The sequence below is a fragment of the Nyctereutes procyonoides genome, unplaced genomic scaffold (assembly GCF_905146905.1).
Source record: "Nyctereutes procyonoides isolate TBG_1078 unplaced genomic scaffold, NYPRO_anot_genome, whole genome shotgun sequence".
NCBI lineage: Eukaryota > Metazoa > Chordata > Mammalia > Carnivora > Canidae > Nyctereutes > Nyctereutes procyonoides.
In genome coordinates this window covers 77,150,629-77,175,791 of record NW_026575126.1, presented here as the reverse complement: position 1 = coordinate 77,175,791, position 25,163 = coordinate 77,150,629, and the positions used below count along the sequence as shown (strand labels likewise).

Below are 25,163 nucleotides of genomic sequence, written 5' to 3'. Positions count from 1 at the left end.
ACTAAGTAGACTTTCTAAGTCATCTTATTCTAGTGATCTGCACGATATGAAAACTTACATGTTTGAGCCCACCCTGTTGACATTGGCATTAACTGGTAATTTTTTTTTTTTTTTAAGATTGTATTTCTTTAAGAGAGAGACAGAGCACAAATAGGGAGAGGGGCAGAGGGCGGGGAGAAACACACTCCTTGCTGAGCAGGGAACCTAACTCAGAGCTCAATCCCAGGACCCCCGAGATCATGACCTGAGCCAAATGAAGGCAGACACTTAACTGACTGAGCCACCCAGGCACTCCAAATGTAATTCTACTGCGTCCCACAGTAGTAGTCTTCCCAAAATTTCTGTGATACAGAACACTGAGTTACTCTTGTCCATATCTTTTTCTACTGCATTCCTGTTTTCTCCAATCCTAGTGTAGCCAATGGTAAGCAGCCTTTTCCACATATGAGTCAAATCTAGGAAATAACATATTTACAGAACTATACTAGAAAGGTTGGGGTTTTTTCAGCCTTTTTTTTTTTTTTTTTAGATTTTATTTATTTATTCATAAGAGACACAGAGACAGAGAGTTAGCAGAGACACAGGCAGAGGGAGAAGCAGGCTCCACTCAGGGAGCCCGATGTGGCACTCGATCCCAGAACTCCAGGATCATGCCCTGCCTGGGCCGAAGGCAGGTGCCAAACCACTGAGCCACTTAGGGATTCCCCTTTCAGCCATTTTATCTTTGTCATGAAACAGCAATCTGTATTCAGACTTTTTTTTTTTTTCAATTTGCTCATTCCAGAAAGGTATCTCTTTGGGCTGAAATTTCATTCAGCCCCTACATAATTCATACAAACTGCAGTAATGCAGCGCGATGCTTTTCTGTTCAACAAATGTTGTTATTTGCTCAGACTCTTCTAAATCTGGTTTATTTTTGCCATTTTTTCTTTTCGATTAATCTTACTAGCTACTTAATATTAAAATATGCATTTCTTATAGTTCCTTTTAATGTTCTTTAGAATAAGAGATTTTTATTGCAAACAAGATAAGCAGCTACATCATTAACCCAAAATCATTTGTATTTATGTTGTTATCAGACTTTCCTCTTCTTAGAAGTCATCATAGCAAAAATTTAGGTTTTACTCAGAAGATGGCTGATGGGGGGCTGATGGCAAACCTTACAAAGTTTAGTTTTTTTTAAACTTCTTATCACAAAAATAACTGGAATTTAAGAATCTTACTGTAAGAACCAAGCTTTAAATAGGCCTAAGAGTGACCATGGATTCTAGGATGTATATGGTCACCAATGAAATGAAGGATGTATAGGTTCTTTTCTCATTTTGGACAAAACCTTATGTGTCCAGGGTAATTTTAAATTAGTATAGAGACCCAGCTAGATGTTAACCTTTCCCATTATTACTAGAAAACCCTATTTTCTAACTTAAAGAGATCCCTGCCAAAAAATATTTTTTTTCCTACAAGTTTATTTATATGAAAACGTTTTCAAAACACACACAAAAGGGCAGCCCAGGTGGCTCAGCGGTTTAGCACCGCCTTTAGCCCAGGGCGTGATCCTGGAGACCCGGGATCAAGTCCCATGTCGGGCTCCCTGCATGGAGCCTGTTTCTCCCTCTGCCTGAGTCTCTGCCTCTCTCTCTCTCTCTGTCTCTCTCATGAATAAATAAATAAAATCTTAAACACACACACACACACACACACACACAACAGACTGCAGTTAAATCAAAAAGATTCTTTTGCTGCCCAAATTTTTTAAATCCTACCCTTGTTAATTATTAAATAAATCTTTCAGAAACACTCCCCTAGTCTTAAAGTGTACCCTACTCTATTTTTTTAAAGGTTTCTTTTTTTTTTATTTATTTGAGAGAGAGCGTATGAGCAGGGGAAGGAGTAGAGGGAGAAACAGACTCCCCGCTGAGCAAGGAGACCAATACAGGACTTGAACCCAGGACCCTGGGATCATGACCTGAGCCAAACATAGACACTTAACCGACTGAGCCACCCAGGCACCCAAATTAAAGCTTTTTAGTAAGTGAATTTTGTGTTTTTCAATGCAGTCTTTTAAAATAAATCTTATTTATCTAAATAAATCTTATTTAATTTATTTGTTTTAGAGAGCAAGAGAGTGGGGGAGGGGCACAAGAAAAGAGAGAAACTCAAGTGGACTCTGTGCTGAGTGCAGAACTTGATGCAGGGCTCGATCTCAAAACCCTGAGATCACGAGCTGAGCTGAAACCAAGAGCCAGGTGCTTAACCATCTACACTACCCAGATGCCCCCCCTTCAATGCAATTTTTAAAAAAAGATTCCTTTATTAGCAGTCATTCATATATCCTTTTTTCCTTACTAAAGAAGCAGTCAAACACAATGTAGACCTTTTGCTACTATCATTGTTCTTTTCTAAGCCATTCATTCTGTGAAATTCTAATACGTTATATAAACTTAAGATTTTTCCTATATTCCCCTGAAAAACTTTTTCTAAACCTGAACAAGGAGAAGAAAATTATAGTAAAACATGGCTATATCTTCATTTACCTTCTCTTTCTCAGAATAAATAGAAAAATAGATGTCCTTCTATGCTTTAAAATGACTTCACAGAATGCCTGGGTGGCTCAGCAGTTGCATGTCTGCATTCGGCTCAGGGCATGATCCCGGGATCCGGGATCAAGTCCCACATCGGGCTCCTTGCAGAGAGCCTGCTTCTCCCTCTGCCTGTGTCTCTTCCTCTCTCTCTGTGTCTCTCATGAATAAATAAAATAAAAATTTGGGCAGCCTGGGTGGCTCAGCAGTTTAGTGCCGCCTTCAACCCAAGGCGTGATCCTGGTGACCCGGGATCGAATCCCACATTGGGCTCCCTGCATGGAGCCTGCTTCTCCTTCTGCATGTGTCTCTGCCTCTCTCTCTCTCTCTCTCTCTCTCTCTCTCTCTCTCTCTGTGTGTGTCTCATGAATAAATAAATAAAATCTTTTTAAAAATAAAAACAAAAAGTAAAAAAAAAAAAATGACTTCACTATTGTAAATCATATGTATACACAAGGAGTAGTTTGCTCTGCTATGTAATTACTGTTAGGAGAGCAGAAGCATGTATCCAAAACAACGAAACGATAATTAAGAAAATAGGCTTTAGTGGGATCCCTGGGTGGCTCAGTGGTTTAGCGCCTGCCCTCGGCCCAGGGTGTAATCCTGGAGTCCCAGGATGGAGTCCCATGTTGGGCTCCCTGCATGGAGCCTGCTTCTTCCTCTGCCTGTGTCTCTGCCCCCCCCTCATTAATAAATACATAAAATTTAAAAAAAAGAAAGAAAATAGGCTTTAATCGTGGTAAAAAACTTGAGGAATAGGGATGGTGGAATAACCCAGGACCCAATTTTAAAATTAGAAGCACAAAGGATGAGAAGTGATGTGACAAAACAATAGGAAAACATCTGAGCTGGTACAATCTGTACATCATAAGAACTAAAAGATAAAAAGTTAGAGTTGATAACTATATTGAAAGTTATGAATGAATAGAATAAGAACATACGTAGAAGAATACAGTGATATGTGAGAGAAAATTTAATCCATGATGGCTCAGTGGATAAGGCTGGCAAGACAGGCTCCCAACTTTGGCATTGACTCTCAGTCCCTCTCCTGTTGTGTACAGCTGAAAAACAAAAGAACAGTGGCTAGAATGGAAGAGAGGACATGGGTCAAAATAGAACAGAAGAGAGATACTTCCTCTACAGAGAAGATACTTATGGAAGAGAAGGTCAAGTTAGAAGAGCAACTAGAAGAGCCTATGGAAAAATAAAAGTGAGGTTTGACAGATACCAAGAACTTCCTGCAGAGGAGCAGAAAATGGTGGAGGAGGCAAAATTACATGATATTTATGAAATCTGCAAGGACTTGCTAGATGTTGCAGGTACTTTGGAGAAAGCAACACAATGTGTGCAAAAGAAGAAATTAAAGATGACAACCCTGTAAACCTGTAGAAAAGCCTCATAATGACTGAAGTCTGCATTCAGAAGGTGTTCAGAAAGCACAGCTTACTCGAATTGAGCGAGCAGTGCTTCAAACTGAGCCAAGTCTGAGTTTGTGAGGCTTTGTTCTGCATTCTTGTTGAAGGGGAAGAGCTGGCACAGGTGAGGTACAAGCTTGTGGGCTTACACCAAGACCTGCCCTAGTGGGCGTGGTGAAAGAAGCTTAGCTGCCTCTAACTAGCTTCTATAACTCTTGAAAGGCTGGCTCATCTTTTCTTATCTATAAGTACTTTGATCTTTTCCCAAACCTTGTTGGAAAACCCAAGTGACTAAACACACAATGGGATTAATGAACTCTAATTCAGGAGTCACTGATTTTTAGGATTCCATGTTTAATAGTTTCATATATCTAGAGGAGAGGCCAGTGGGACACTCCTAGAGCTCCAGGGTGTCATGAATAAGCTATATCGGCTCAAACTCTGGTGACATCAAAGTACCTTAAGTGAATACAGTGTCTTTGGGAATTCTTTGTGGTTACTAGGCCGTGCCTGGCTGCACTGTGGTTCTTTGGTTCTTCTGCATCTCACTGTAGTGTGTGGATTAAGGCCCTAATGTGTTTGTTTTTCTTAAATATATATAATTGAAGGCAAAAGGAACTAGCAATTTAAAAAGAATAATGGACATAAAACCTCATACCTAAATAAATCAAACTGTTAACTACAGTGCAAAAGAAAACCAAACCAGAAAAATCATGGAATTTCAAATTCTAAAGATGAGAGTTCCAGATGAACAACAGAGAAAATACAATTAAGGAAAGAGTCAAAGACTCAAAACAGGTTGGGGAAAAAAAAATTTCAACCAGACAGTTAGGAAAGTATACAGAGTACCTGTCAGTATATAAGCATATAAGAAATTCATCCACCATCAAACTACAAAGGAAAAAAATTTAGGAAAAAAGAAAGATGACTTTACACGTAGACATTATAGAAAAGATAATCCCAGGCAATAGTTTAAAAATACTTGAGGGAAGAGGCTCATTAATATGGCTAGACTGTGATTTTTCTTAGAAAACTGAAAAAAAACATTTTGAAACTTTGTAGAACCTAAAAGTTTACTGACACAAACCTCCTGTCACTTAGCTCCTTTAACAGTAACTGTGAAGGATCTGTGTTTTTCTCTACTTGGAAGTTAATAAATTAGCCTGCCATCATTTCATGGATGCTGGCAGAAAAGAAAGCCAGATTATTACTCACAGTGATAGCCGTATCCAAAGTATTTCAGCATTTGTACCAAATTCCTGGAATGTCAGTTCCTACAAGGCATGCAAAAACCGGGAAATGGCTGTGCATGCAGTGAGTAAAGTTAGATAAGAGAATCTTTTATATTGGGCAGTAAGCTTCCCTGACCTCTGCCTCACATGTAAACATTATTTTTTATTATTCCGGACAGTAGACAATCTACCCTTTTACTTGAAGGAGGCACTATCTCTGTCTTCCAAGGATAGTTCTGTACAACTGTCCTTGAAATGATACTGCAGAACAAAGGCAGCTGTGGCTCTCCACACAAGATATGTGGAAATAGAAGAAATCTGTGTAGAACTGTCTCCCAGTATTTTTACAGTATTATAAAGGGAGGAGTAATGATAAATGGTCACAGTTATTTCTTCTTTCAATCAACTAATTGAGCACTAACCGTAGGCGTGGCCCTGTTTTGGGCACCGGGGATATAGTGATCAACAGTGCCCTAATGGAGCTCACATTTTAGTGGAAAAAATAGATAATAAATAGATGTGTAATACAACATAATGATAAGTCCTATAAAGAATCTAAAACAGGGTAAGAGGACAAATTGGCAGGGGAGTTATTTTATTTTATTTATTTTTTAAAGATTTTATTTTTATTTATTCTTGAGAGACACAGAGAGCAAGGCAGAGACCTAGGCAGAGAGAGAAGCAGGCTCGCTGTGGGGAGGGAGCTTGATGTGGGACTTGATCCCAGAACCCCGGGATCACAACTTGAGCTAAAGGCAGAAACTCAACCGCTGAGCCACCCAGGTGTCCCAGGGGAGTTATTTTAAATTGTAGAATACTGTAGTGAAGTGTAAAGTCTGTGCAATAGAAATAGAAATATAAAAAGACATTGTCTGAATAGTAACAGAATTGTGATGATTGTGTGGAGTGAGAGGAGGAATAGGTGATTCATTACCACTAGTAAAAGAGGCTATTTAGGCCTTTAAAAGGTCATAGTGTTTTTGTTAGAAGTCAGTACTAATAATAATCCTAAGAATCAGTGTAGTTTGTTCTAACTATTGAGATTTGGTGCAAATGAAAAGTAATCATATCTGAGGTACTTAAGTGGATGGAAAGAATAGATAATCTATTGTGGAAGGTACATAAACTGAAAGAATCACAAGAAAAATTATAGCATCATAAAGGAAAAAGAAATATTATGTTAAAATGCTAAGTGAATCCCCCATATCATAAAAATAAAATTTGTTACAGTCTCATATCACAAACTCCATAATGATAGTCCTTTTGTTTATTTAAACCCACTCCCCTTAATTTGTTTTTCCCCCATTCCACTTACTTGAAAGGATTTGAAAAGATTTAGAAAGTGATTTAAAGTAAGAATAAGAGAAGAGGATAATTAGATGGTATTTGGAATTTATAAACATGTTCTCATGGACACATTCTTCATGTAGCTGCTGCTTATGATTTACCCACATGAAAGTCCAGGCATAGTATTAAAATAAGCTCTTTGGGGCAGCCAGGGTGGCTCAGTGGTTTAGCACCACCTTCAGCCCAGGGTGTGATCCTGGAGATCTGGAGTTGAGTCCCACGTTGGGCTCCCTGCATGGAGCCTGCTTCTCCCTCTGCCTATGTCCCTGCCTTTCTCTGTCTGTGTCTCTCATGAATAAATAAATAAAATCTTTAAAAGATAATAATAAAATGAGCTCTCTGAAGAAATATTCTCAGTGAACTTAAAATTGTTTAGCCCATGGATATATTTGTCTGGTGATCTAATTGAGTGCCAGGATGAAGCTTAGAGGATTTACAATATAAATTCATTGATTGATAGATGAGGGCTAGGTAGGAAACAAAACCTTGAAGTCTCATTGGGAGGTAGGAGTACAGAAAGGGAAGCCATGTATTGTACAAACTGAGCATGCTTAGATGGAATCCCATCCTGCCTCATATAGAAGCAGCAGCAGGAGTGGGTGGGTAGGGTCAGGACTTTTCTCACAGAATAGCAATGGATCTGCTGGACCTTACACCACAAAGCATGAAGGAGACATTCTTTCTTGTGAGGATTACTAGAAACATCACTACTGTCTCACATACATATTAGTATAAAACAAGAATACTTACTGCTACTACCCATACCTATTTAGAGAAGATTGTTGGAAAATAGATGGAATAAGAAAGATAAGTAAAAGATTTACCGTATGCTCTGTGGCACTTTGTTTTTCTGGCTAATAATTTTCATAGAATATTATAATTACTTGCATTCAGTCTTCCCATTCAAGTTGTGAATGCTCTCAGAGCTTTTTATTAATTTTTTTTATACCCTGTCTGATACATTGGCTGGCAATTCTAATCATGCAGCAAGTGCTTTTAGAGTGGGTAGAAGTGCAATTTCTATAAAATTCAGGAAAAACGATATCAGGAAAATCCAAGTGTACTAATAGAAGTGTAAATTCAGCAACATGACAAGATAAATTCACAAAATTTGGCTACAGTTATGACCTGGTAGTGATAAAAAGTTAAAAAACCTAGCACAGTATTAAAAATAGTATTTTATATTTTATTACTATTTTTTAAAGTTTATTTATTTATTTATGAGTGAGTGAGTGAGTGAGTGAGTGAGGCAGAGAGAGACAGGCAAAGGGAAGCAGGCACCCTGCAGGGATCCCAATGTGAGACTTGATCCTGGGACTCTGGGACCATGCCCTGAGCTGAAGGCAGATGCTCAACCACTGAGCCACCCAGGTATCCCTAAAAAAATAGTAATTTTTAAAGATAATAGTAATAAACAGTCTAATAAGGAAAGCTAGACATTCATTCAAAGAATTAAAAGTTTGGATCTAGCTAAGAAAAATTTAAATTACAATGTTATATTTATTCTAGAAAAAAACAAATAAAGTATATAATAATCTTTTTGTGAGGTGAAGCAAAGAACAAGAATTTGGAAGGATAGATTTCTAAATCTGGCCAGCTTTAAAATATATCCTAAAATGAAAGACATCACAACTATAGGACAGTGAAATAAACCAGGGATTCCAGAAATAAATTCAGTTTCTCAGGAGCCAGTTATGTGACAACTGGGGAAACAAGAAGGACAGTGGAACAGCGTTGTTTTTTACTGCCTGCTACTGAAAACGACAAGGAGGTTTGTAATAGATTATTTATGGTCTGTCTTCCATACTGTGTACCTTACGCTCCCACCAAATAGTTAAACATGAAAAAACTTAGAAGTAAATTAGTAAAGTAGGTCAGGATATTTATTTCAACTGTAGAGATATTTATTTCTGTGGAGAAATTTAAAACAGTTTTTAAGCTGCAATTGAACTGTTGAAGAATTGTTCTTAAGGACCAAGGAAAGGATTAGTGGTATTAACTTTTTTTAAAGCTGTGTAATGAAAAATAAAAGATAAAGTGGAAACCAGCACTGAGAAATTGTGGTGAATATAAATAAAAGCTTAACATTTCAAAATGTGTAAAATTTGCTTCGTACTGCGGTTTTACTAGACAAGGGCTTGATCTTATTTTTTATTTTTTTTTAAAGATTTTATTTTATTTATTCATGAGAGACAAAGAGAGAGACAGAGAGGCAGAGACACAGGCAGAGGGAGAAGCAGGCTCCATGCAGGGAGCCCAATGTGGGACTCGATCCCGGGTCCCCAGGATCAGGCCCGGGCCAAAGGCGGCACAAAACCGCTGAGCCACCCGGGCTGCCCAGGGCTTGATTTTAATTCAATGAAATGGCCCTTTAAAAAAAAATAAGATTTTATTTATTTATTCATGAGAAGCAGAGACATAGGCAGAGGGAGAAGCAGGATCCTCGCAGGGTAGGACTCCATCCCAGGACCCTGGATCATGGCCTGAGCTCACCCACTGAGCCACCCAGGTGCCGCACGCAGATGCTCACCACTGAGCCACCCAGGTGCTGCAACCAAATGGCTCTTATATAAGAAACTAGTTAAGAAAACAAAAAGATCTGCTATCAGGGTTCTCAAAGTGCTCTGTAAGTCCTGTGAAACCCACAAAGTTACTTTGACTAAGGGGGTGAAGGATAACGTCTTAGAAGAGGTGAAGGTGTGAACAGAGCCTTCCTTGGACAGCGTTTGGAAGACTGGAGGGCAGCAAAAGTAATACAGAGCATAACTTTATAATGTTAGAGAGGTGCAGCAATTAAAAACAGACCCTCAGGAAATTGGTTACCTGGCAGGGTAAGCAAGAAGGAGGATGGAAGGTGGTGCTGAGTGCAGGCTTCATCATCTGTCTCATGGACAACAACCATTGGAGGTGTGACACTCTGACAATAATCTGATTTTGTGTCCAGATCTGAATCTGAGATGACTGTGGTGTGCAGGATAGATTGAAAAGCAAGAAAGATCAGAGTTAAAAAAAAAAAAAAAAAGAAAGAAAGAAAGAAAGAAAGAAAGAAAGAAAGAAAGAAAGAAAGAAAGATCAGAGTTGGGGAGAGCAGCTATACTTAACAGTTATGAGAATCCTTGGGAGAAATTTTGGGGTTTGGTGTTAGAATTTCACCTGGAGAGTTAGTTTACTTTACATTTTGGACATCCAATTATGTGACTATTTTTGTCTTAGTGATGAATCAGTAAACCCAAAGGAACATTATAAAGCTCATTGTTGTAGGGGCCATGGAAAAATAAACACACATACATAGCTAATGGCTGGACGTTGGAGTTTCTGAGGATTGTATCTTGCAGTAGATACTGAGAGCTATAAAGTTGTTCGTATTTATTAAACTGTTAATGTCACTTTTTTTTTTAAGATTTTATTGATTTATTCATGAGAGACACAGAGAGAGGCAGAGACACAGGCAGAGGGAGAAGCAAGATTCCTGTGGGGAGCCCAATATGGGACTTGATCCTAGGACCCCAGGATCATGACCTGAGCCAAAGGCAGATGCTCAACCATTGAGACACCAGGTGCCCATATTAATGTCACTCTTGAAAATATATCACAAAGAAATAACCCAAGAGAAACAGTTCACATAATTATTTATAGCTGTAGTGCATAATAGTGAAAAAAAAAAAAGAGAAGGAACACAAATGTACAGTGGTAGAGATTGGTTAAATAAATCATTTAATATAATGGAATGTGAGAAAGCCACCAGAAATGATTAAATAGGTCAGATAAATAAAAATGTACGTAACTGTGTAAATTATCAAAATATGCATTATATCCTTGTAAGAATATATATGTGTATGTATATAGCAAAAAGACGTAAGAGGTCATGGGATGTTATAAATAACATTAAAGGATTGGTTTTTCTTCTCTGCAGAGTTAATATAATTGGTAGGTTCTTTTGAGATTAGCACCAGTTAAGAAGTGGGTTTTAGAAACTTTGTAAAATTTAGAGCTTTATGCATAATCTTTCTTCAGCTTCAGATTTATGCATAATCTTTCTTCAGCCTCTTTGTCCCTTTGTTTCAGGATTTAAGCATTGAGGAACAGTCAGAGTGTACTCAGGATTTTTACCAGAATGTGGCTGAAAGAATGCAGACTCGTGGAAAAGGTAATGCTTTGTTAGCCAGCCATAAAAGGGTTGCTAGTATTATACCGAATCTGACTGCTTTGTCTCTTAGTACTTTCTCTGTTTATCTGATGGCCTGGCTGGTTTGCCAACTCTGTCCTATAAACACCTCCATTGACATTCTGGTAACTGGTCTTACCCTTAGAGGGGCTTTGAATACCACCATGTGTATCACTCCAAGATAATCACAGCAGTTGGGTAATTTATTGCACAATGTTTAATCATTCCATTAGGGGTAAGGGGCAGAGTCGATTAAAACCCCTTAGGGGTTTCTAAACGAAATGCCCGTCTTGGATCACCATTTTGGTAAGTCATTTTTCATCATCATGTATTCCTCAGATGGGTGGGGAGTGGAAAAAAAATTGACAATCACTGACTTAGAGCTGTAGGTTTTTAGAGATTTTTTTCTTGAATTTGACTTCCCCTGATGTTGGGCGTTAGGATATCCTTAGCATATATGTATATCTGAGAAATAAGCTCTACCTGTTCATCTCTAAAAGCTCCAAGGTTGTTTAGTAAACCTCAGGAAAATGAAAGAGTGAGTTGCCATCATTCTCAGTCTTGGGAATTTCAAGTGCTCCCCTGATGTAGCCGTGGGGAGGGACCCCTGCTGAGATCTTCCCACTTGGCAGGGTGTACAATGTTAGGTCCTGCCAAAACAGTTACAGTTAGAAGCAGTGATTCTGTAAAACAATAGTCCCAAAAGTTGTAAGTTTTTTAAACGGTATTTTTTAATGTAACATCTTAAGCTTTTGTTTCTTGATATATTTAATGTATCACTAGTAAGTTAGTTTTTTTGCTATGTAGGAAAAGCTGTGAAAACATACTCTTAATTTAAACTGTCCATCCTTCTCTTGAGCTTTTATGTCCATTTGGATATTTCAGTGCCTCCAGAAAGAGTTGAAAAGATAATGGATCAGATTGAAAAGTACATCATGACTCGTCTCTATAAATATGTGTTCTGTCCAGAAACTACTGATGATGAGAAGAAAGATCTCGCTATTCAGAAGAGGATCAGGTTAGTTGTTTTGCTTGGTTTTGTATTTACTCTCTACCATCAAGAGAACACATTGTGGGAAAACACGGCCCTTGCATTTCACACCTTGACAGCAAAAAACCCAGCAAAGGTACCCACCACCCTGAGCATCTAATCTTCTTCATGATGCCAAACAAAAAGGACTATGGTAAATTGATAGAAGAAAAGGGCTGAAATCACCTTCCTGCTTATCCATCTGAGTCTAAGCAGCTTTAGAAAAGAAGCCGATCTGATGTTTGAGATTGTTTCAAATCTCCAAAATTTCCAAGGAACAGGAGGAAATTTCATTATTTTCTCACTTCATTAACAGTCTTGTCAGGCAAGAAGCTGTAAATATCCATGTGAAGGCAGTAGGTGTCATTATTCCTCCTCCCTACTAGAGGTGCTCATTATTTAGCTGTTCCTTTGATCATATCTTCCCACTCACACGGGATTGATAACACTTCCCAAAGCACTCCATCTTCCCTGAGTGGTAGAGTGAGCCCCAGGGCTCTGTATTCCAGTGGCAATGAAACCTTTAGAAAATAGGCTATCTGAATATGGGCATGGGTCCAAGGCTGGTTGTGGTAAGGTGCTCCTGGAGGAGGGGCTTAGGAGTCCAAACAGGATTCCCAAACAGTGAGGCTGCTCATTAGTAGATCTCTTCTTGATAGTGTCACACCAGAAGCGAAGAGTTGGTTTTGAGAAGGTGGCAGATGGAGCCAGGAGGAACTAGATGGACTTTGGATTGATGTACAGGGTGAGAGCATTCATCAGGCAAGAATCTCTTCTGTGAAGCTAGGGTGTGACCAGGAAATTCAGGGATTCAGACTGCAGTGACACATGCTCGTTGATCTCCTGCCACCTCTGGTGTGCCTCAGAAGTTGAGGGCAGAACCTAAACGGACATTATGGTGTTGTACAATGAAGAAAGGAGCAGCAGGTCTCAAATCTTCAGTCTCAGATATCTTTCAGCCTCAGTATAATCTCATTTCAACCAGTAAAATTGTCTTCTGCTTTTCTTGTGATAAATGCAGAAGAGAAGCCTCATTTTAGAATTCTGGTCACTTCCCCTGAGCTCCTGAGATGGTCATGCGCAATGTGGTGGGGCCTAGGATTGCCTCATTCGTCAGTGGTGCCTGTATTTCCCCTTCACTGAAGGAAATGACAGACAAATGACTGCCCGTTCTTGGAATTTTTTTTTTTTTTATTGTCTCTCCCTCTTTGTAGAGCCCTGCACTGGGTTACACCTCAGATGCTTTGTGTCCCTGTTAATGAAGAAATTTCAGAAGTATCTGATATGGTGGTGAAAGCAATCACAGGTCAGTGAACAGAGAGCTTTTTTATCTGGATGTTTCTCCCTTGAAGTTAACATAAGTCCATACCATAGAGATAGTAAAGTACCTAAAATGCAGACTGCCAAAGACATATTGAAATGCAGTAAAAGCAATTTGTAAGTGTGCTAGTTTTCTGAATTTGAAGCACTTATTTTAGTAGGTGAACTACATTTCTTTACTTTCTGTGACCTGGGTCTCTTATTTCTTGGGGCATTGAACTAATAAACTAAGGTTAAATGCAGTTAGGGCAGATTTCTTTTTCTTTCTTTCTTTCTTTCTTTCTTTCTTTCTTTTTCTTTTCTTTTCTTTTCTTTTCTTTTCTTTCTTTTCCTTATTTTCTTTCTTTTTTGAAAGAGAGAGTAGTGATGGGGGCAAGGGGAAGGGAGAGGAGGGGCAGAAAGAGGGAGAGAGAGAATCTCAAGCAGCCTCCATGCCGAGTGCAGAACCCAACAGTAGGGCTTGAGATTATGACCTGAGCTGAAGTCAAGAGTTGGACGCTTAACCAACTGAGCCACCCAGACACCCCAGCTAGGGCAAATTTCTTAAAACTCAGTTACATTTATATATCCAAAATAATTTTGGAGAGAGGAAGAGAATTGATGGGGCAAGGTAATCCCCATGCTACAGGTATATACTAAAATAATATCTCTCTAATTGGTTGTTAGTCAAAGATGTGCTTTGGATTATTTTTTTGGTTTGCTCAAGATGGAAATGAAGTACCCTGAACTGATGTGGCTCCACATCCTGGACAGGTCTAGGCACCTAATAAAGTTTCTGTTTCTTATTCATAGGACTAGCCCAGCAGAAGAAGTATACAATGAAAGTTACAAAAAATAAAAAAGAATCAAAACAAATTCCTCCTACTAGAGAAGGTATCCAACCTTGGTCAGGTTCTTTTTTATTAAGACGAGTTGGAAAAACTTGCCTATTTAGAGTTGTTAATGAAATTCCGCTGAGAAAGAAAGTTGATCAGTTGCTGTTAGTATTGGCTGGGGGCAAGCCATCAGGTAGGCTCCTTTGGTTATAAGAACTAGAGGAAGAAATGAGGGTTTGCTTAAGATACTATCAAGTAGGAAAGGAATCAGGACTCTCATAGGCCCCTTTAGGGACTATTATTAAGATGATTCTTCCACTCTCTCAGGTTCTGCTTCTCTTTGTATATCTTTGCTTTTTTAGCTCCTGTTATTAAATGAATTATTCTCTGTAATTCCACTGGTAGAGTCTAACTGGCCTAGCTAAATACTGTTATCTTTGTTGTTCAGAGCTTTTCTGCAAGGCTGTGTTGTAGGTTTCATGAATTGACTGCTCTGGGTCAAAGCCCACTCTCACTCCTGCCTTTTGCTCTGGGAACTTCATTGGAGAATAAAGATGAGAAGCCTGAATATGGGGCCTTGTACTTGTGTTTTTTTTTTCTGAAGATTCTGGCCAAGTTCAAGACCAACTGGTTTATGTTTAAGTAATTCATAGGAATTTATGTCCCAGACTCTTTTTTGAAATGCCATAGGATAGACCTTGTAAAACCAGAAACTACAAGAGCCAGACCATTGTTTGCTTAAAAATAGAACTAAGAGAGGGTGGCAGGGTGGTTCAGTCAGATGGGGCGTCTGCCTTTGGCTCAGGTCATGATCCCAGGGTCCTGGGATTGAGCCCTGCTTCGAGCTCCCTGCTCAGCAGAGAGCCTGCTTTTTCCTCTCCCTCTGCTGCTCCCCTGCTTGTCCTCTCTCTGTGTGTGTCTCAAATGAAAAACAAAAACAGAATTAAGAGGATTTCAGTTTATCAACAGTTTATTAATATAATTTAAAAAAAAAAAGAATTTGAGGAGATTCTTTGATAGTGGGAATTTGACCACAAAAATTTAAAAACCTTCCTACTCTTTCTTGTCTTAGCCCCCATATCTTGCCAATCCAAGTGCAGATACATTTTGTGTATGATTACACAAGGCTGTATGATTACTTTCTTCCTAATCTAAAATTGTTAGCCTAAGTACAGGAGCAACCAGAGAGGATAGTCTGTAACAGTAGTCTTAAAAATGGAGACATCAGTTAAATTTCTCTAAATCATCCCATGTGTTACTACTAATCAGCGCTGTCGGTTTTGTTGATAAATACACTGAATGAGGCATTTTCCATTTCATTTGACATCTGTCATCTAGTAGGTGGAGGCCAGGAATGCAATTAAACATCCTGCAGGACAGGACAGTCTCCTACAAAAAGGATGATCCTATCTAAAATATCATTAGTGCCAAGATTGAGAAATCATGACCAACAGGTGTAGCCTACTTTGTTTTCAAAACTTCATTAAAGATAAAACTAGACTCCTGCCAAGATGGAGTGCACACACTCAGTCCGTCTTTCCTACTGATTACACATAAAAACCTTGAATGCAAACACAATTCAGGTGTCTGAGGGCTGTGAAAAGCAAATAATAGGCAGACTAGGGTGGGAAATAGTAGAAGAATTAATACAGTTATGAGTTTCCTGTTCTGTTATTTTCTCCCAGATCCCCTCGTTTACGCTTTAGAGCGGTGTGCTGGGGAGTTCCCCCCTAAAAACTTCTTTCAGGCTTAAAGGATGCTAGGAAGGGGAAGGGTCACTGTAGAACAAAGAGTGTGGGAGGAATCTCCACCCCCCATGCTTAACTCCTTTTTTCCTTCCCTTCTCTTCCTTTTTTTTTTTTTTTTTTAAGATTTATTTATTTATTCATGAGAGACGCAGAGACAGACACAGGCAGAGGGAGAAGCACGCTCCCCACAGGGAGCCTGATGTGGGACTCGATCCCAGATCCTGGAATCACGCCCTGAGCCAAAGGCAGGTGCCCAACCGCTGAGCCCCCCAGGCATCCCCCTTCTCTTCCTTTTTACACTCTAGGCTCTCCCTCTTGGCATTGGCAGCAACACATGGTTCCAGATAAAAGAATAAACATTAATGAGAAAGTGGCTAAAAGTTTAAAATAAAGAATAAAAACCAATAATAAAAGGTAGGAAGCTAAATAGGATAAATTAAAGTAGTAAAAAAAGGTTTTAAAAAAAAGTCTTCCCCCAAATCTTTTTTGTAATATGTTCTACTCAAATAGAAAAAGTAGACTAAGATATATTAACAATAATTACAACCCATAATTAAAAGATTAAAGGAACTAAGCTATAAAATAAGCAAAAGCACATGACAGACGTGTGGGTACAGGGAATGAAAGCATTAATAAATTAAAATCTGGCCCCCACACTGTCCCATGTCTCTGCCCCCCACCCCCCACCTGTTCTTCCATGGCTGGTGGTCCCCTGGGAACCGACTTCAGGGATGGGAGTTGGGAGCAGAAAGAACTCCGGTGTGCACCACCATCCTGTCTAAATTGGAAACTCTTATTCCCGCTATTGGCCAGAAATTGCTGTCAAATTAACCTGCCTCAGTTGTTTCTTTCACGTTGCTTCAGATTGCAAGCAGAAACGCACATCAGAGGGCACACTCCCCCCTTCTTGTGTGGTTCTAGTGGTGCTGACAACTATTCCCTATTACTCCCTAGTCTTTGTGACACAGGGAGTGCATTTATAAGAGCCCACCACTTGGTGGTCGTTAGAGACAATGAAGTAATTTTTCTCTGAGGGAAATGAATGGTATTTATGAGATTAAATTTTATACCCTGCTCTATCCTCTGTGCTAACTAGTAGGTATAAATGTCATAAAGGTGCTGTAGATGTTTATAGCTGTTGAGGATTTATATGCCATGGAGACTGGCTGCTCTGACCTACCTATGTGTGGATAGATTTCAGCAGCTGTAGTTTGATATCCAATACAGTGATGCTTTGTATTGTACCCACCTTTCCAAAAAGCAGTATGCTTTCTAAACTGACTTTAACAGGGTACTAGAGGAAGAGAATCAGGAAAAACTCTTTGTATTCAACGAGCTCATGAGGAGTTTATCATTGTGATTAAAAGCATTGGTTTTTAATAGAGTCAGATTGGATTTCAAATCCTCCCACTGTCACTTGCTGTCTATATAATTTTAGGCAAATTATCAAACTTCTCTGAACCCCAGTTCCCTTCCCAGTAGTAGGGATGAAAAGATGAAAAAGAAATAGGCTCATGGAGCACAGAAATAATGCACATAGTGTTTGGTTCATGGTCATGCATCCTGAAAGAATGAGCTAGTGCTTATGTTTTTTTGTGGTCAGATTTTTTTTTTTTAAGATTTTATTTATTCATGAGAGACACACAGAGAAAGAGGCAGAGGCAGAGACACAGGCAGAGGGAGAAGCAGGCTTCCTGCGTGGAGCCTGACATGGGACTCGATCCTGGGTCTCCAGGATCAGGCCCTGGACTGAAAGCGGCGCTAAACCACTGAGCCACCGGGGCTGCCCATCAGATTTTTTATATATTAAATTATCTGCCATAGAAGGGGTTAGCGAGGGTACCGCTGTAACTCGATAGATTAAAAAAGGATTATTCTAATGCTTCTTTTATGGAATTGTTTCTCATTGGAAGCAGTGTCTTTTCTGCTTTATAGATATCATTGAAATGGATTCAAAGCGTGTACCTCGAGATAAGTTGGCCTGCATCACCAAGTGTAGCAAGCACATCTTCAATGCCATTAAGATCACCAAGAATGAGCCAGCCTCAGCCGATGACTTTTTACCAACTCTCATCTACATTGTTTTGAAGGGCAACCCCCCACGTCTTCAGTCCAATATCCAGTATATCACCCGCTTCTGCAACCCAAGCCGATTGATGACTGGAGAGGATGGCTACTATTTCACCAATCTGGTAAATATTTGATTTCTTGGAATTACAGAGAAGAACCAATGAAAGTACTTATTTTAGGGATGTAACAGATCACTTACAGGCTAGTGACTGTTTAATGCCTCTGAGTTGAGCTGAGAATGCTTGCTTGGTGTCACATAGCACACGTGACCATACAAACTCCTCACCTCTCAGTACTCGACCAGAAATTTTGGTACTCGTATGGAAAACGTGATAGCCACGTGGAGGATCTCTGCTGCTTGTTGGCCATCGCTCTCCCAGGTCCTGGGTAAAAGGGCCATTCACCTAGTTGGGTTGTTTAACCATGAATGAATCAGATAATGGATTTTTATTTTTTTCTTAAAGGACTTAAGAATTATTTTTTGGGGATCCCTGGGTGGCACAGTGGTTTGGCGCCTGCCTTTGGCTCAGGGTGCTATCCTGGAGACCTGGGATCGAGTCCCACGTCGGACTCCCGGTGCATGGAGCCTGCTTCTCCCTCTGCCTGTGTCTCTGCCTCTCTCTCTCTCTTCTCTCTCTCCTCTCTCTCTCTCTCTGACTATCATAAATAAATAAAAATTTAAAAAAAAACTTAAACACCTTTTTTAAAAAAAAAGAATTATTTTTTGTTTTATTTCTATAACTGATCTCTTAGCACTGAATACTGAGATTTTAAAAGGGTCAGCTTAGAGCATGTGAAATGATTTTCAAGTACTGTTAACAGTGCTAATTGATCCTAGGCAAGACAGGATTACAGTATATATGTCTAAGTAGTAAGGCTGAGTACTTTCTTTTACTGACGACTACACTTTGGTCTGTTTGCTTTAGACTAGATTTACTAGTGAATTTAAGCCTCAAAACACCCTCTGTGCTTTCTTTCCTATGTTGGAAGTTGTATAGGGTAATAGGGAAAGAAAGCTAATGTTACATAAGGAAGCGTTTCTAGTAAAGCGTCTAAATAGATGGTACTTCAATCTCTAAGACATCCAGAAATTTGTTGTGATTTGTTTTTACATCCTAAATATGTATTCACCTTTGTACCTAATTTTGTATTGTGTTTTCCTTTAAGTGGGTTCCCAAAAGTATATAAGCTTCCAGTCCCTCAAAACCTGGACCTGTCATTCATCACCCTCAACCATTGGGGTTCAGCTGCTCAACTTTGGAGAGCTCTTTTCCTTTTTTCAAGTTTTTATTTAAATTCTAGTTAGTTAACATACAGTGTAATATTAGTTCCAGGAGTAGAATTTAATGATTCATCACTTACATACAATACCTGGTACTCCTCGCAAGTGCCCTCCTTAATATCCATCACCCATTTAACCCATCCCAGGAATGCTCTTTTTCAAAACAATGCTTTCTCCATTATTTGCGGTATTTTTTTTAAGATTTATTTATTTATTTTTGTTTGTTTATGGTAGACACACACACACACAAAGAGAGAGAGAGGAGAGAGAGAGGCAGAGACACAGGCAGAGGGAGAAGCAGGCTCCATGCCGGGAGCCTGATGCGGGACTCGATCCCGAGACTCCAGGATTGTGCCCCGGGCCAAAGGCAGGTGCCAAACCACTGAGCCACCCAGGGATCCCCCCATTATTTGCAGTATTTATCATTCTTCCAAACACATGGTCGTTTAAACTATACTTCCCAAAAAAGTTTAAGTGACTGAAGTACTCATTTCTTTTTTTTTTAAAGATTGTATTTATTATTTATTTGAGAGAGAGAGAGCATGAACAGGCAGAGGGAGAGGGACAAGCAGACTCACTACTGAGCAGGGAGCCTGACACGGGACTTGATCCCAGGACCCTGAGATCATGACCTGAGTCGAAGGCAGGTTCTTAACCAACTGAGCCACCCAGGTACCCCTGAAGTACTAATTTCTTTTTTTTTTCTTTTTAATATTTTATTTATTTATTCATGAGAGACACAGAGAGAGAGGGCAGAGACATAGGCAGAGGGAGAAGCAGATTCCCTATAGGGAACCTGATACAGGACTCGAACCAGGATCCTGGGATCACGACCTGAGCCAAAGGCCAATGCTCAACCACTGAGCCCCCAGGTGCCCCGAAGTACTCATTTCTTAACATAATTGAAACATGTTCTTGACTGCTAGAGGAGAGCCTTTTGGATTTACTTCCTAATCTAGGGAACATTAGATGATCTGAAAATCCCTGAGAAGTATGGGATGGAGACATGACTGGTAGTAGAAGAAATGAGCAGGACCAGGAGGTGTTTGAGGGTAGCCCTCATGGTCAGCAATGGAGGCTGCTGGTTCACTGCTTCCTGCCACTTCCCAGAGCCTTGACCTGCAGCCTTAACTTTGTTTGCACCTTATTTCTCCATCTTCTTCTTGTCTGATTCAGAGTCTGGCTTCTACTCCTGTGCTTCAGTGAAACTGCTCTAGCAAAAGTGAAAAATCTGCCAGTTGTCAAATCCCATGAAAACTCTCAGTCTTTTCTTACTTCTGTTAACACTTTTGATAACTCCTTTGTTCTAGAACTTCTTATGTCTTTTGGATTTCACAATTCTACTCCTTCCTTGTCTCTTTGTAGGCTTTATGTCCTCTACTTCCTCTTGAATTGTGTTATTCCCTAGGGTTCTGTCCTCTGCATTTCTCTCCCTAGGCTGTCTCCTCTGGTCGCAGCTCTGCTGTCACCTGTACGGTGATGATGTACAGGCTTGTGTCACCTGTTTTGCCGTCAGACTGAGCTCCACTTCCAGTTATTTATTTATGCCTCAAATTTTAATTTGTTCAAAACTGAAACTGTTTCCCCATCAAATGATTTTCTCTTTTCTGATATATACTCTTTCCACTTGTGGCAATAGCATATATCCATGCCAGGAATGTTAGAATCATCATCTTAGATTCCTCCTCTGCAACACCTCCATAGACACAGTGCAAGCCTGTGTGGAAGGGTCAGTCAGGTGTAGTAGATTTGCTAAATATTCCTTAAAGTGATTCACTTTTTTTGAGCAATAATGAAGGATCCTGGGAATGAGTTTCTCAGAAGAAATTCTGAGAGCTGCCTGTTTTCCTCTGTTTATATTGCATGCCTTGTGAAAATGCACAATTTTTTTTTTTTTACACAATTTTTTTTTTTTAATGTGAGGGGCAGCTGGTTGCCTCAGTCAATGGAATATGTGAACTCTTGATCTCGGGGTTATGGGTTTGAGCTCCATGTTGGGTATGGAGATTACTTTAAAAATACAGATAAAAATGAATAAATAAAAACATGAAAACTGATCTTCCTTGTAGAAAGATTAAATCAGTATAAGAAAGTATAGCTAGCTAACAGGTGTCTGTTTGTTCAACTGAGCATTTGCCCCAGGATTTCTTTACTAATAATTGCTCCCATTTATTCATTGCATGTGCTGGGTTGTTGAATTCTCACTAGAAATCTGGATGGTATTTCCTGTTTTACAGATGCAGAAACCTCAGAGAGCATAGATAACTTTCCTAGGTTCACAAACTCTTAGGCTATCATGTGACAGAGGTGACAACTCAGGTTGCCTGATTTCAGAGTTTATTCTTTAAACTATTTGATGTTAAAGGACCAAAAGTCCCCCAAGGACCAGAAGTCTGTGTGCCACACTGGTCCTGGAAAATGCGCCCAGTAGCTGCCATGCCTTGAGTGAGCACCTGTGGGGTGGGCTAGACCTTGAGAAAGAATGGCTGTATGGCGCATGTTCCCCAGAGTTCCTGGCCATAGCAGTGATTCCTCTTCCTTGCAATGTGTCAGGGACACAAAGAGCCTCCAGGGTTGAGGAATCATTCATTTTTTGTCCACATGAAGCTCTGTAGTAGCCCATGTATAACAAACACCTAAGGTGCCTTCTCTAGTATTTCACTCTGTACAAGACCCCTGGACCTTTGAATAGCCCAAGGAGAGGACTGAATTTTAGACAGACTCAATGGCAATTGGCAATTTGGCTTTTCTTTTTTTTTTAAGGAAGAAATGTATTGTTTCAGATGAGATTATAAAGGAAACATGATTGGCTATGAGTTGATAATTTTTGAAGCTGAAGTCCAATGTGGGTCATTAGACTGTTTTGTCTACTTTTGATTCCATTTTAAATTCACCATAATAAAATGATTTAAATATATATATTTGAATATTTGTAGCTTTCCTCATATAACTATAGTAAATAACATTCTGGTTTTTTTGTAGTGCTGTGCTGTGGCTTTCATTGAGAAATTAGATGCTCAGTCTTTGAATTTAAGTCAAGAAGATTTTGATCGATACATGTCTGGCCAGACTTCTCCCAGGAAGCAAGAATCTGAGAATTGGTCTCCTGATGCTTGCTTAGGGGTTAAGCAAATGTATAAGAACTTGGATCTTCTGTCTCAGTTGAATGAACGGCAAGAAAGGATCATGAGTGAAGCAAAAAAACTTGAAAAAGACCTAATAGAGTGGACAGATGGAATTGCAAAAGAGGTACAAGACATTGTTGAGAAATACCCGCTTGAAATTAAGCCCCCAAATCAATCTTTAGCAGCTATTGACTCTGAAAATGTTGAAAACGATAAACTTCCTCCACCATTGCAACCTCAGGTTTATGCAGGATGATAAAAATTTATGTGGATAGTATTTATTTGAGCCTAAATTGTAGCTAGCCCTTATTATAGTCCATGATTGGGATCTAGACTATAACTTAATTGCTTATAAATGTCAGAGCATTTTTAAAGGTACAGTTTGTGGGGATTGTTTTGTTTGTTTTGTTTTTCCTGGCAGGGGAAGCATAGTAAATAATAAAATACTATTTATTTGAGTTAACTGAAATAGATTCATTTCAGATTTATTGAAAGTTTTGTCTAAATCTATTTTTTTCTCCATGATTTTCCTATGTGCTTCCTCTGTGGCATTCACTGTGGTTTGGATTTGGGTAAATAATTGCCTTTAAAGGATAAAATAAATGAATGCTACAAAATATATGTTTAAGGGAATTCAATGGTACCACTATTCTACACTTTGAAATAATTTTATAATTGTAAAAGATAGAAGATATATTGATAAGTAAATATGTAAAATTGTAAATATGTAAAACAAAAAAAGGAATGGTGTCTGCTGTGCATGGCATTTCATGTGTTAATTTGTTTAGTTTAAAATGAAGTATATTGAATGTTTGCCTTTAACTCCATTCTATTTGGTTTGCCCCACTTAAATGAATCTAGAAGTGTTTAGACATACTTCCCTTAAAATGTTGCCTCCATCTTTAACAATATGTTAGTCTTGATTTAGGTTCTGTACAGTCAGAGACTGACACCATTGAGGTTCAGAATAATTTTAAGGTCACATAAAGTTACTATTCAGGATAGTCATTTGAAGACTTTGAACCATGCTTCTTGCACCTTTTTCCTCCACTCATTCAGGAAATCTATATAGATTTCTTTGTAAAGGAGCTGGTCCTGGGTCTGGATCAGAAGAAAGGAATGAATAGGACTCCACTGATGAGAGCCATTTGGGGGGGGGGGGTTGTCCCTCAGACCCCTCACGTGCACAGGTGCCTTTCTGCCTCTGTAGCATATTTTTGAGTTGATGGACAACCCAGACACATGTCATATAAACCTATTTCAGGGTTTCTCAACCTCAATACTACTGACATTCGGGGGCTGAGGATTTTTCGTTATGGGGGCTTCCCTGTGCATTGTAGGATACTTAGCAGTATTCTTGGCTTCTTTACCCCCTAGACACTGGTGGCACCCCCCACAGTTGTGAAAAAATATCTCCAGACATTGCCAAATGTTTCTGGGAGTGGGAGGGTGGCAAAATCATCTCCAGTTAAGAACCACTGATCTGTTTCTTAAGTGAGGAAATTACCCTCCTGGTGGTTAATATAATGTAACCAAAGAATATTGCATTAAATGCACAGTACAGTTAACCGATATTCATTGAGATTTTACAGCCACTGGCAGTGTGGAACCTTTCCTAATCCTAAAGGAACCCTTCATAACTTAAATATGCCATGTATGATCCTTCGACCAGTCACTGATTTCTACACATTACCAGTGCACCTGTGACTTTGTGAGTAATTTCTAGGGCACCATTCTGAAAAAAGGTCACATCACGCAAGTAGTTAAGGTTTCTTTGCTTTCCCAATGTCTTCCTAATAGCGTACCACAAACTTTTGGTGCAGTATTTTGGAATAAATCTAGGGTGAGTATAAAACTTTATCCTATACTTAAATTTACATGTAAGATCCATCAGGTTAATACACCTGTTGTCATAAAGCACTGAAGGTGTGAAGCAGTTAACTAAGTCAATGATCACTGAGCTCACATGGAGTCTAGTGAGTTACTATCAAATCCCAGTGAGAATCTGCACTTAAAAACCCAGGCCCAAGCGATTTCTGTAGAAGACGGTCCCCTTGTTCCTTTGTTCTTTTCTATGTACTTTCTAGGTGCTAATCCAGGTATACACATTCTTAATTCTCCTGGGAATATACAGTTCTTTTAGTCATTGTACACTATATTTGTTAAATAAAACGTGCATATCGGCCTCCCATAAAAGCTGTCTTCTTTTGATTTCTTACATATCGTTAAGTTGTTGAATTAATTTCTTTGTATATCTCATATTAATTGAATTCTTTAAATATGAACTCTTGCCTTAGGTAGAGGCTTATATTTTTCTTAAGTCAGCTTCAATACTGTGTGTGGCCAGTTTCTGTCTTCTCAACAAGAATATATTGCTATTTTATGTACTATAAATGTAACTGAAATAAACTTTTGGAACAGAAGTCCATATTAATAAGACTTCATGATCCATCCCTCTTCCAGATAGATTTTTAGTTTTTTATCTTAGGAAAATATACATTACTAATATTGTCATGTTATAGAGTTTTCCTATTTAAGTCACAACCATCATTATTACCATTACCATTCCAAAAAAGGAAACATTAGTGACATTCCAGTTAAAATTATGAACAAGAGAAGGATGTTTGCTGTCACTAATATTCCCATTGTTCTGAAAGTTTTACCGCAAGTACTCAGTCTTAAAACAGAACTAAAAGGGTCTTAATCTTTTTTTTTTTTTTACTTAAGACTATATTTATTTGAGAGAGCATGAGGAGAAGAGGGTGAGAGGGAAGAGGGAGAAGTGGATTTCCTGCTCAGCAGGGAGCGGGACATGTGGCTTGATCCCAGGACCCTGGAATCAGTCCCTGAGCCAAAGACAGATGCTTAAACTGACTGAGCCACCCAGGCAAAGGGGCTTAATCTAATCAATATAGGGATGTTCTAGCCTCATTCATGGTTGAGGAATGAACTCAAGCTGGGAGGCTTGGCATTGGTTTTGAGTTTTGGCTTCCACTTAGATATTTATTAGCTCTTTGGCCTTGGGCAAGTCTCTC

The 25,163-nt window shown here is 39.1% G+C and overlaps 1 protein-coding gene and 1 pseudogene across 6 annotated transcripts in view; both read left to right on the top strand.

The window, feature by feature from the left end:
- RABGEF1 (RAB guanine nucleotide exchange factor 1) overlaps positions 1–24,565 on the top strand; it is a 67,573-nt gene extending 43,008 nt beyond the window's left edge. For 5 of the 6 annotated variants that reach the window (XM_055341333.1, XM_055341332.1, XM_055341331.1 and 2 more), the window contains exons 5-9: positions 10,639–10,720; positions 11,624–11,756; positions 12,983–13,074; positions 17,587–17,843; positions 21,986–24,565. In XM_055341333.1, coding sequence (XP_055197308.1) covers positions 10,639–10,720; positions 11,624–11,756; positions 12,983–13,074; positions 17,587–17,843; positions 21,986–22,384 — 963 coding nt within the window. In that variant the 3' untranslated portion in view covers positions 22,385–24,565. Of the gene's footprint in view, positions 1–4,041; positions 4,119–10,638; positions 10,721–11,623; positions 11,757–12,982; positions 13,075–17,586; positions 17,844–21,985 lie in introns of those variants that run through there. The other variant, XM_055341335.1, reaches the window with a different exon arrangement.
- LOC129520261 (grpE protein homolog 1, mitochondrial-like) lies at positions 2,962–4,183 on the top strand (annotated as a pseudogene).
- Positions 24,566–25,163: the final 598 nt, after the last annotated feature.